At 35.4% G+C, this 12,753-nt stretch overlaps 1 protein-coding gene across 3 annotated transcripts in view; it reads left to right on the forward strand.

Moving 5' to 3' along the window:
* Window positions 1-146: 146 nt before the first annotated feature.
* The window catches only part of SLC25A40 (solute carrier family 25 member 40), a 32,826-nt gene continuing 20,219 nt past the window's right edge, over window positions 147-12,753 (forward strand). For 2 of the 3 annotated variants that reach the window (XR_002136208.3, XM_019716189.3), the window contains exons 1-5: window positions 147-363; window positions 8,063-8,134; window positions 9,519-9,640; window positions 10,857-10,916; window positions 12,372-12,478. Coding sequence is in view for 2 of the 3 variants with exons in the window: in XM_019716189.3 (XP_019571748.1) it covers window positions 9,544-9,640; window positions 10,857-10,916; window positions 12,372-12,478 (264 nt within the window). In the remaining variant the exon portion in view is untranslated. The other variant, XM_019716200.3, reaches the window with a different exon arrangement.

Consider the following 12,753-nt stretch of genomic DNA (forward strand, 5'->3'; position numbering starts at 1 on the left):
CCCCGCCCCCTCTCACGCCGCGCGTCGCGCCCCGCCTCGCGCTCGTCCCCCACGTGCCCGCCTCCTCGCGCTGTGCGTCCCCACCCTCAGGCCCCGCCTCCTCGCGCCGTGAGCCCCGCCCCCACAGGCCGCGTCTCCGCCCCGACCCCGCCCCTCCCTCGTCGCGATGTCGTCTCCCTTAAATTCGCGCTCTACGCGCGCTATTTGGCGTCTTTGCGCTGCCCTGAAAGGTGTCAGTGGCTCGGTGTTCACCGTAGTGGGTGCAGTGAGCGCCGGGGGCGGCTGGCCCAGCCCTCTACCAGGGTCATTCCTACCTTCTAGGTTTGCCGGGATCGCCTGCCCTCCAGTCGTCTCTTCCACCAGGTACCTTATTTCTCGCGAGTCGGCTGTCCAGTAGGCAGGAGGCGCGGCGGCTGCAGCGGAGCCGGGACTCAGTTTTGGTCGCGGGGCGGGAGGAGGGGGCGGAGATAGCCCCTGCTCTGCGCGCCCGGAGTCACGGAGCTTGGTTTTCCTGCGGCCACCGCGGCCTGAGACGGGCCGCAGAGGCACATCCTGGTGTGAAAGCGGCCGAGCGGCGTTGGAGCGAGGGTCGAGCGTGGAGGCCCTCCGCCTAGAGCGCGTTCTGGTCGCCTTGTGCCCTTTGGTACTTGACTGTACTGCTCTGTTGATTGACCTCTTTTACACAGACCTGTTTTCGTTTTATTGTGTAGAAGTTTATTTCAATAATAATAGAGTGGAATTTGAAATCTCAAATCTAGGGTTTTGGGTCTGGGCTGGCCTCTTACCAGCTTGTAAGACTTTAGTTAAATTACCTAATCCCTTTGAGTCTCGGTTTTTCAACTGTAAAATTTTGTAAATGGGAAAACGTTTACAAAAAAAAAAAAAATCGTTTGGGTATGTTGCTGCTTGTAAACTCAAGGAGGAAGAAGATTTAATCTTGTACTACCTTGAATTCCTTAACTCCTGGCCTTAATAAGTAGTAATTACTTTCCGTGTTTTTTTTATTTCGTAGTTTAGAGAAGTTAGTGCCAGTAGCACCGTTATTGCAAATAGGTACCTGAAAAGCACAGACAAGGGTGGATTGTGATACCTTTAGCCAAAATGGAGAACACGAAAAGGTGGATCAGGTTTGGTTAGGGAAATGAGAGTTTTATTGTGGATGGCGTTAGGTGGAAGGGCCTGGGGAGAAGATCATGAACTATCTTTATTAGACAGTTGGTACTTGTAACTCAGGAAAGATATGGGGGTGGGTGAAGAAAGGGAAGATAGATTGATTTGAGAGATACAACACAGACCCATCACTGATTTTCAGTCATGGGGTGATGCATAAAAAGGTTACAGATCTTGAGAGGCAAGAGGATGGTAAATAAACATTCAACATGAGAATTTCTATTTGGGAAAAATAACCTTTTTTCAAAATGTAAACTACAGAAAGAGCACACGATTTTTATGTTTACAAAAAGCTATAAAAGGTTAGTATAGTAGAAACAGTAATATAGAATGCTGTTACAGTTCTGGGAGGAAATGAAATTCCCCAGGAGAGCATGTGAAATGAGAGAAGTAGCAATGAGCAGAGGGTGAGAAAATAATGAAAGAGATGGAGAAAAGGCCACATAGTTAGGAGAGAACTGGGAACAAAACTGTCAAAAGTCAGAATTGCAAATATTGGGATCAATGCAGGCTTCACTGTATGGCTTTGGGTAATTTTGAGCCTTGATTTTAATCTAAAAAGGGAGTAATAAATACTTATTAGATGTTGTGAGAATTAAATGAAATATTTTTGAAAGCTCAATTAGTATAGTGCCTGGCACAGAGTGAGAGCTCAGTAAGTGCTACCATTGTGGTAAACTCTGCACCAGTCCCTCCATCCTCAAGAGTTCAGAAAGGCTAAGGACTTGAAAAACAGGCCTTTGATTCTGGCGTTTAAGATGTCATTGGTTTCCTTACTGAGAATTTCAGTAGGTGGCTCAGGTAAGTACCATACTAGATAACGATGAGGTTGAAGTGGAAACAGATTGAGTATACTCTTGCAAAAAATCTGTCAGTGTGGGGAATTACAGTGATAGGAAGGGAAAATTAGGTCTTTGAAAGGTTTAGAGGATATGAGAAAAATGTAAACATGTTTTTATTGAAGAAAATAAAAACTGGAAGCCCATTTTAGTTTCTAGTGAAAGATGAATTTCCTTCCTTATTTACTATATGAGGAAGGACAGTAATATAGTTGTACCGTATTTTTAGACACACCCTTGACTGCACCGTAGGTGATAATGCCAAGCTATGAGAAGCAGAAAGTCTGTTTTATTGGATAGTGTTAGTAATCTTCTAATCTGTAACCCAAGGTTAATTTTTAAAAATAGTGTTACTGGACTCAAATGTTTTAATAGCCACCAGAAGAAGAACTTGGTCATATACTCGTATCTATGGCCTGTAAGTATAGAAACCTCCTTTACGTCTCATGTCAATAATCAGGGTCATCGGTAAGAGAATAAGATTTATGTTGAAGTATATCTTGAAATGTGCTTCAGGTGAAAAGTATACATCCAAGAAGAAAGGAATGGGGTCAGGGTTATTAGTGGTGAGAGTTTGGTTAAAGAGTTTTCTATTAAGTAAAGTAAGAGAGCATTGAGTAGAATCATGATCTAAATGAACATGTTAGCTGTGGAAAAATCAGGAGAAATGAATTTTATTCAGTATTGGCTCTATTTCTAAGTCGTTTTATGACCTTGAGCAAGTATTAACCTTTCTATACTACAGTTTATTCCTCTGTAAATGAAGGTAATATCTATCTGCTCAATCTACCCAGCAGCTTTTTGTGATTATCAAATGAGTCCTAATCTGCTTTTCCAGACAACTTCACACATATCCATATATAAATTTTTTATTCTAGAGTCTAGACAAATGGATTTATTTGCTCTTCTGCAATATCACTTTCCTGTTTTCTTTCTTTTGCTGAAGTCTCTCCACCTGGTTGTCAATTGTTCCTTTTTCCTTTCATTGCAAGCCTAACTTTGATTCATTCAGACTTTACCTCCTGCTCATTTTGGACCTTTAATAATATTCCTGTTTGATTCATTTGCCAACTATTAATCTATTATCCTCTGAAATGTGTTCTGTTGCCATTTTTATTATTTAGTGTTCATATTTCAGAGTCTTACTTCCGTGGTGAATTAGAGACCCTAAGATTTTTCTGAGGTTAAGTTCTTAGTTTTGCAGGCTAAGCATATGAAAGGATCAAGTTGGTTAGTGGCTGTGGCACTGAAATCCAAGTCTCAGGTGAGGGTGGCTGGGAAACCAGGGAAAATATAGCATGTCAGGTCCTTGAACACACCTAGGTGAAGGGTCAAAGTGGACAATAAGCAAGACAGAAGGATTCAAAATTTGAGAGTGGATCCCCCTGAGACAGCATAATTAAGAGGCTGCTGTGGCACCTGTAGGAGAGGTTGTATGTCCTGAACCAGATTATGAATTCCTCTAGGGTAGTACAGAATACACATTGACTATAAAACAATCCACTTACCTATCCCACTTCCTTCTTTCCTTCTATAATGATTACCTACAGTGTGCTACATCCAGTGAGACTGGTTTTGTCTAAGACCCCATAGAAGTCTCATCATATAAATTTTAAAAATTTTAATGCTCTTAATCCATGTATGATAAAATTCACCCATTTTAAGTATTACAGATTGAAGAATTCTAACAAGTATGGAATTACCACTCCAATCAAAATATAGAATGTTTCTGTCATCTCAGAAAGTTATTTCATTCTTTGTTCCAGTCTCCCTTCTCCCACCAGAGGTAGCCACTCTTCTGATTTCTATTATCATGAATAGCTTTGCTGTATTTCAGCTTCATATAAATGGAAACATGTAATTTATATGTTTTGTGTCTGGGTTATTTTGCATAACGTAATATTTTTATGATTCATCCATGTTGCCACATGTATCATAGTTTGTTCCTTTTTATTGCTGGTAGTATTCCATAGTGTAAATAAATATACCACAGTTTATCTACTCACCTGTTGATGGCTATTTGGGTTGTCTCTAGTTTGGGGTTACGAATAATGCTGCTATGAACATTGTTTTCAGGTCTTTTGTGGACATGTTTTTATTTTTATTGGTATTGCTGAGTCACATTACTGAATATTTAACATTATGAACGAAACTACTGAAGTTTTTAACCCTTCCTTCCAGCAACATATGAGTCCCAGTTGTTACACATCCTAGTCATTTACTGAGTGTGAACTGGTATCTCATGTAGTTTGTTTTTGTTTTGTTTTGGGTTTTAGAATACCACATCTTTAACTTTACAATACGTTGCTGAATTTTTCTTTAATGGGGTTATACCATGAAGTGATAATACACATCAAGTAAAGTATAAATGTTGCCTTTTTAAGAGACATTATGTAAAGCTTAATACCATACAATACATTTTGGGGGAAATTTTTTGGGGAGAGATGAAACATCTTGCTGAGCTCCTGGCATGTAGGTTAAATAAAGTTTACTTATTATTATTTTCACTGTTGGATTACTCATTATATTGCTGTAAAATGCTTATTCTAGTGTCCATTACAATTCATGTGAATTCTCCCATTATCCACTCAAGGTGGCTTCTTTCAGTCTTTGAAATTTCTTTGTTAGAATTCTATTTCTCCCCTCAAAGCAGAGTCATTGCATATATTTTGATCTTGATTTTTGATCATCCAGTGGCATTACATACTGAGATAGGTTAGGAAGTTTATATAATTTGATGATTAAATTTACATGTTTGTAACATTTTTGTTGAATATTTGATCCTAAGCAAAATTGCAGAGTAGAAACAAAATTTTGCTTTATTATTCCCATTGAATTTTATGAAAATTGCATGTACTTTTTAAAAAATTCCTCCATCTTTTTCATCATGCATAGCAACAGTCTTCTCTCCACCAGCAAATGTATTTTGAAATAACATGTAGTTTTTTAAAAAATTGAGGTGAAATTTACATAAAGTAAAATTCGCCGTGGCCAGCCCGGTGGCTCAGGCGGTTGGAGCTCCGTGCTCCTAACTCCGAAGGTTGCCACTTCGATTCCCACGTGGGCCAGTGGGCTCTAAACCACAAGGTTGCCAGTTCAATTCCTCGAGTCCCGCAAGGGATGGTGGGCTGCGCCCCCTGCAACTAAGACTGAAAGGACAACAACTTGAAGCTGAATGGCACCCTCCACAACTAAGATTGAAAGGACAACAACTTGACTTGGAAAAAAGTCCTGGAAGTACACACTGTTCCCCAATAAAGTCCTGTTGCCCTTCCCCAATAAAATCTTTAAAAAAAAAAAAAAAAAAAAAGGCTTAACTAAAAAAAAAGGTAGAATACCACACCTTATAAAAAAAATTTGCCATTTTACCATTTTGAAGTGTGCAATTCAGTGACTTCTGGAGTATTCACTATGTTGTGCAACCACCACCACTCTAAATTCCAGAATGTCTTCAAAAGGAAACCTAACACCCATTAAGCAGTCATTCCCTGTTTGCCCTTAACCCCTGGCAACCACTAATCTGCTATGGATTTGCCAATTATCGGCATTTCATAGAAATGGAATGATAAAATATGTGGGCTTTTTTGTGTGTGTCTGGTTTCTTTCATTTAGCGTAATGTTTTCAAGTTTCATCCTAATTGTAGCATGCATCATTCTTTTTTATGAGTGAATAATCTAGGAAACTACCATCTTGTTTTATCCATTCATCCGTTGAACATTTGGGTTCTTTCTACTTTTTGCTGTTATGAATAACAATGTTGAACATTGTACAACTTTTTGTTAGACTGTATTTTTCCATTTTTTGAGGTATATACATAAGAGAGGAATTACTGGGTCATCTAATAATTTCGTGTTTAATGTTTTGAGAAACTGCCCAACTGTTTTCCACAATGGCTGCATTATTTTTCATTTCCACCAGAAGTTCAACAAAAAATTGTTGAAGTATCTGTGTCTCTCTTCTGTCAGTTTCTGCTTCATACAATTTGGAGCTCTGTTGTTAGGTGTATATATGTTATAAATGTTGTGTCTTGATAGATTGACCCTTTTATCATCATATAACATCCTTCTTTGTCAAATATAACAACTTTTATCTGAAAGTCTGTTTTGTCTGATACTAGTATAGGCATTCTAGCTCTTTCTTTGGTTAATGTTTTCATAGAATATCTTTTTCCACTTTCATTTTCAACCTATTTGTGTCTTTGATTCTAAAATGGGTCCTTTGGGGACCGTCCCGGTGGCTCAGGCGGTTGGAGCTCCATGCTCCTAACTCCGAAGGCTGCCGGTGTGATTCCCACATGGGCCAGTGGGCTCTCAACCACAAAGTTGCTGGTTTGACTCCCTCAAGGGATGGTGGGCTGCGCCCCCTGCAACTAGCAATGGCAACTGGACCTGGAGCTGAGCTGCGCCCTCCACAACTAAGACCGAAAAGACAACTTGAAGCTGAACAGCACCCTCCACAACTAAGATTGAAAGGACAACAACTTGACTTGGAAACAAGGCCTGAAAATACACACTGTTCCCCAATAAAGTACTGATCCCCTTCCCCAATAAAATCTTTAAAAAAATTTTTTTTAATTAAATAAATAAATAAATAAATAAATAAAAACTTATTTTTCCACTCTTGGTCTCTTAATTGGAGAGTTTAATCCATTTATATTTAATGAAATTATTCATAAGAGAAGACTTAACTTTTGCCAGTTTTTCTTTGTTTTCTATATGTCATAACATTTTTTCCCTCACTTCTTTCATTACTTTCTTCTTTGGTGTTAGGTAGATGTTTTTTAGTGTACTATTTCTTTTTCATTCTCTCTCTCTCTTTCTCTCTCTCTAACTGTATATTTTACTTATTTCCTTACTCGTGCTGAGGATTATAACTAAAATGTAATTTATAACAATTTAGTTCAGATTAATACCGCCTTTTTTTAGTAGTATATAAAAATGTTGCTCCTGTATAACTTAATTCCCCAACCCTTTTGTGTTGTTATTGTTACTGACGATGTATTGTTATTGTTATAAGTGACAAAATTATAAATGACACCAATCAACAGATTTATAATTATTGTTTTATATAGCTATGTTAAATCATGTAGAGGAAAAAAAGAGGAATTATTAACCAAAAATACATTAATGCATATTTGTACATTTACCTTTGTAGTTATTTTACTTCTGTTCCATTCTTTAACTTTCAGCCTATTTTTGTGTTTGAATCTATGACGTGTTTCTTATAGACAAGCTATAGTTTGATCCATTTATATTTAATCTGGAAGGATTTACATCTACCATTTTGCTTTTTTTTCCTCTGTATGTCTTATGTTTGTTTTGTTTTACTCTTTATTATTGCCTTCTTTTGTTTTAAATAGATATTGACTCAATATACTATTTTAATTCACTTGTTTCTTCTGTTATGTTTTTGAGTTATTTTCTTATTATTGCCTGGGGGAATGCACAGTATTTTAATTTGGTTCAGTTTAATACCAGTGTAATTTCACTGGCCTACAAAAAATTTGCGACAGCCCAACGAAAAACACTCACGAAAGAGGACTTCCAGAACTGCTTCAGAAAGTGGCAAGAACAATGAATGGGATAAGAGTGTTTGAAGCAACGGGGAGTAACCTGAGGGGGTTAATGGCAATATGTCTTTTGCTGTAATAAATTTTTTTAAATTTAAACATTCACCATATTGTTTGATCACACCTTGTAGATTCAGATTAAAATTTTTCCCCAAACAATACATTATAGATGATGTTAGTTAATTTTGTGTCACAAAATCAATTAGTTCGACTCTTAAGCTAAAATTGATCAATGTATTCAGGTTCTAGAATTGTTCTAAAGCAGAATATATTTACTGGGATAATAGGAAGTTTTCGTGAATATACTTTCAAAACTCATGCTACCATTTATGGAGTGTTCTTCATATTCCTCAAAGCACTTAGAAAGCATTCAATAAATATATATTGATTTGTGTTGTAGTTTTTTACATATTCCTTTTCTTTAGGCATGTTATCCCTTTCCTGTGTGAAAAATAAAACAGCTACTTTATTTTTTCACTACAGATTTTCAGCTGCTGATGTTATTACATACAATAAAATATTGGAGCATAGAGTTGAGGAAAAGACTCAAGATAGGTAGGTAAATAATAAAAGTCTTAAAAAAACAATAAAACTATCCATTCACTTTAATAAAGTCATTATTGGGATAATTGATAGAATTGGGATATGAACCTATAGAGTACTATCGAAATTAACTTTCCCCAATTTGATAATTGTACTGTGATTTTATAAGAGAATATTCTGAGGTATTTAGGACCAAGGGGTGTGATGTGTGCAACCTACTGTCAAATGGTTCAGAAAAAAATGACGTGTAATATGAGAGAGAGTTTGGTGAAGTTGTGGGTTAATAAGAACTCATATGGCCAATGGAAGTATAAATTGGTTCAATCCTTCTGGAAAGCATTTTGTCTCAAGATTTTAGTGTAGCCCAGCAATCTTACTTTTTCTCCCGTAGTAATTGAAGGAAGACTACAAAAAGATACAGGTTTAAGGATATTTATATGAGAATGTATGAAATGAATGAATGAACTAATGATAAATTGCCTGTAACCTAGCTGTCTAACAAAAGGAGACTGATTAAAAAGAATTAAAACCTCTTTCAGCACAAAAAATAGTACTGTAAGTCTATATTTATTGACACAATGTCTATAATATATTTTTAAGTGTCAAAGCTGGCTACCAAATAATATGAACAGTATTAACCTATTTTGTTTTTCAAAAAAGATGCATGTACACAGATACACTGATGTTTATACATGTTTAATTGATTAGATGTAATATGTACATGCATTTATATATAATATATACACACATTTGCATATTTACTTATGTGGTTGTGTGTACATAGACATTTGGAAAATGACACCTGAATGTTGCCAGTGGTTATTTTTGAATAGCAAGTTTATAAGTGATTTTTATACCTTTTTGTATTAACTGACTTTAGAAAGAGTACAGTTTGCTTTTCTCATCCAGTTTTTCTAAAATAATGCTTCTTATGAAGGTTTTTTATTTTATTTTACTTTCTACCTTTGCAACAACTTCTGATATGCAATAAAAATAATGCTATATTTGCTGATAACTCTGTACCAGATTTGAGTATCTGAGAAGTTAAGAGGCTAAATTCACAGATTCTGAGCCTTGTTGGCCAGCTGCTTTCATTCTTTTACATGTCCAGACTCTATTTTCTTAATGCTCTATTAACTGTCTTACAAATGCGATGCTGCTCGCTCAGCTTAACTGAATGAAATGCATTACCAGTTTTTACAAATCAGAGAACACGTTCTATTAATGACAATTGTGTAGTGCCTTTGTGTATAGAACTTACATATTTACTTTTGATAGTGGCCACAAAATGTGCTTTGATATTAATATTGATTATTGTTTTTATAGTTTAATTTTTTAGCAGTCAATTTTGAGGGCATTTTCCATCAAACTTTTACATCTTGCTTTTCTGTACCAGATTTTTCTTCAATTAGTTAAAAAATATGGATCCTGAAGCAGGGGGACCACAGATTATCAAAGTGACACCTCTTCAGCAAATGCTTGCCTCTTGTACTGGAGCTGTATTGACATCACTAATGGGTAAAATAATGTTTTGTAGATTATGTGACTGAATGAAGCAGTGAATGCATTTGACTTTTACTATCTGTGAAATAATGATAAATTATCATTCATTCATCATAAATGACACTATCCCTCCATCATGATAACATGAAAAGAACCCTGGATAGAGAATCAAGAGACTTGAATTTTAGTCCTTGCTTTGTCATTGTCAGGGTGAGTGCATTTTGGGATTGTCTTTACTTCTCTCTGAGCTTCATATTTCATCTGTAAAATTAGGGGCTTACACCAGGAGTTCTTTGTGGTCCCTATTGGTATTAAACTTTTATGACTCTGTTATTATTTTTTTAAATAAAAAGCATAAATAATACAGAATTTGGCAATTTACAAGTAGCAGCAAATGCAAATTATGCTTTACTTTGTTTGCATTAATGGTGAATTTCTTAAATTTCTCTGGACCACATTTTTCTGTTTTTTATAGTCAGTTTCTTATAGACATAGCCAAATTACATAGTTAGGTGATAATTTAGCCTTTTAATGATTTTAAGTTGGCTGGTTTATTTAAATAAGATAGCAGATAACTAGAACAAACATAAACTAACTGCTTTAGGATGTAGTATGTTACCTCAGGTCAGAATGTTAGGGTTTGTAAAGGTCTTAGAGATCATCCAGTGTAACCTGCTCATTCTCAGATGAGGAAAAGTTTTGTTAGTACAATTATTTGGCATTTTTTTCTATTTGGACAAAATGCAGCATGCAATTTAAAGCCATTCTCCTTTGCTGTACTGTTCCCAGTTGGAATAACACGAGCTGGTGGTAAAGATGATTTATGGCTAGTTTGCTGAAATATACATACCTATAGTTTTTATTTGATATACATGAATTTAATAGATAAGGAAGACTACAGTTGTTTATTGATACTTACAATGCAGTTATTCTCAAATATTTAAATAGACTTTTGAACTAGTATTTTAGTTTTAATGGAATTATAGTTGTAGAAATATTGCAAATGATACTTTAGTACTTGTGAAAGAACTGATTACATAGCATTCTCATTAATCCTTCAACAAAATTCAAGGACAAAAAATAGAATGATATTTTCAAAACTACTTTAAGATAAGTAGTCTTACCCATTATAAAGTAATGATGTATAATTCGATGTATTTTGTGTTCTTTGGACAAACATCTCTAAATTCACATGTATCACCTATTAATTGAAATTTATGTATCTTCATAGTGACACCCCTGGATGTTGTTAAAATTCGACTCCAAGCCCAGAACAACCCATTTTCCAAAGGTATGTATTAATTATCCTAAAAATGTTATGTTGGATTTTTAAATGTTACTGCATTCATTTTTATTTGAATAATATTCTCTTTTTATCAGTTGAAACAAATTGATGTCTCTTTATCCTCATGCACAGTTTTTCCTTAGTTGTACATGATGAGATCTAGATAGAAAACAAATATGCATACATAAAACTTTTATGAACCTACTAATCAAGTCAGAGGAGGATTTTATATTTGGGTATATGCCTCTTAAGTAAGAACAGAATTGTCCTTGTAAGGAAACTTAGAATCTAGCTTCCTCCTTAATTGCTAGACAGTATAGTTTATGTGGAATTTGAGAAGAGTAATTATTCATTTTTATTAGATGGGTAAAAACCACAATTCCTTGATCAATTTTTATAGTCTTATAAGGATAATCGCACTTCAAAATATGTTTAAATAGCGGGAAACTGACTGGACTATGTCATAGTGGCTCAGACATAAATGCCACTATTGAACACTTAGCAGTGAGGTGGAATGAAGAAGAGGCATATTTCAGATGAATGACAGGGTAGATGGATTGCAGGGATACACTAAAAAGTAAGGTAGTTTCCTGCACATTAAAGAAAGCCTTAAAATCAGAAGGAGGGCACTTGACTTATGTATTATGAAACTCATAGAATTATACGTGGCTGAACAGAGAAGACAGTTTTGGCAGCAAGAATGAGTCCAATAATGGGAAGGAGTTGGTATTAGAGGAAGTGGTAAATTAGGTGGGAGGTGACAAATGTCTAAAGTGAACAGTATAAACACAGAGAAAGGGACGAAGCATAGCATTATTTACATTGATTAAGAAGAATTTTTTTTATAATTTATTTTTTATTGACATATCATGTATAACATTGTATTAGTTTTAGGTATACAACAATGATTTGATGTATGTATATATTGCAAAACAATCACAATAAGTTTAGTTAACATCCATCATCTCACATAGTTAACAAATTTATTTTTTCTTGTCATGAGAACTTGTAAGATTTACTCTCTTAGCAATGTTCAGATATATATTACATTTCATAATATATTTTTGTCTGCATTTCCCTTGCATACCAGAGTTTACTTGTGGTCAAATAGAGAAGACGTACACCCATGTTCTCTTTTTAAAACAGGTTTTACTCCTTTATCTTTCCTCTCCATTTCCTTAGATAACCAAAAAATTTATTTTTATGTGCATTTGCCTACTACAATTCTGAAAATGTAAAACCTACTAATTTACTCAATTACTTTTCACCAGTGTGAATTTAGCTTTCAGTGCTGTGTCATTAAGCAAATCAAATAACGTATGTTACATCCTAAAAGGTGAGGACAGGGTTATATCTCCTCATAATTTTCTAGTCTCCTCATCGTAATTTCAGTTTTGTTCATCAGTAAAAACAATACAGTTGTGTGAAGTAATTTTTGACTGTTGGAATCTTCTCTGTTAGGAAAATGTTTTGTATATAGTAATGGACTTATGGATCATGTATGTGTTTGTGAAGAGGAAAGCAACAAAGCATGGTATAAGAAGCCAGGATGTTTCCGGGGAACCTTGGTAAGGACACTATATTATTTATAAACACTGTATATTTTCTAATTTTATTTAATGTTATATATGAAAGATTTTCCAAATTGTAGGGCCTCCCTATTACCTAAGAAGAACAGTATTGAGATCAGGCCCATTTAATAGCCTTACAATTGCCTCTACCTGTTCAAGTGAAAGGAACAGTCACACATCTCTCACTTTAAATGAAAAAAGCTAGAAATTATTGTACTTGACGATGAAGGTGTCAAAAGCTGAGTCAGGCTGAAAACCAGAATTCTTGCACC

The sequence above is a fragment of the Rhinolophus sinicus genome, chromosome 4 (genome assembly GCF_057876585.1).
Source record: "Rhinolophus sinicus isolate RSI-liver-muscle chromosome 4, RSI-T2T, whole genome shotgun sequence".
In the NCBI taxonomy this organism is placed as follows: domain Eukaryota; kingdom Metazoa; phylum Chordata; class Mammalia; order Chiroptera; family Rhinolophidae; genus Rhinolophus; species Rhinolophus sinicus.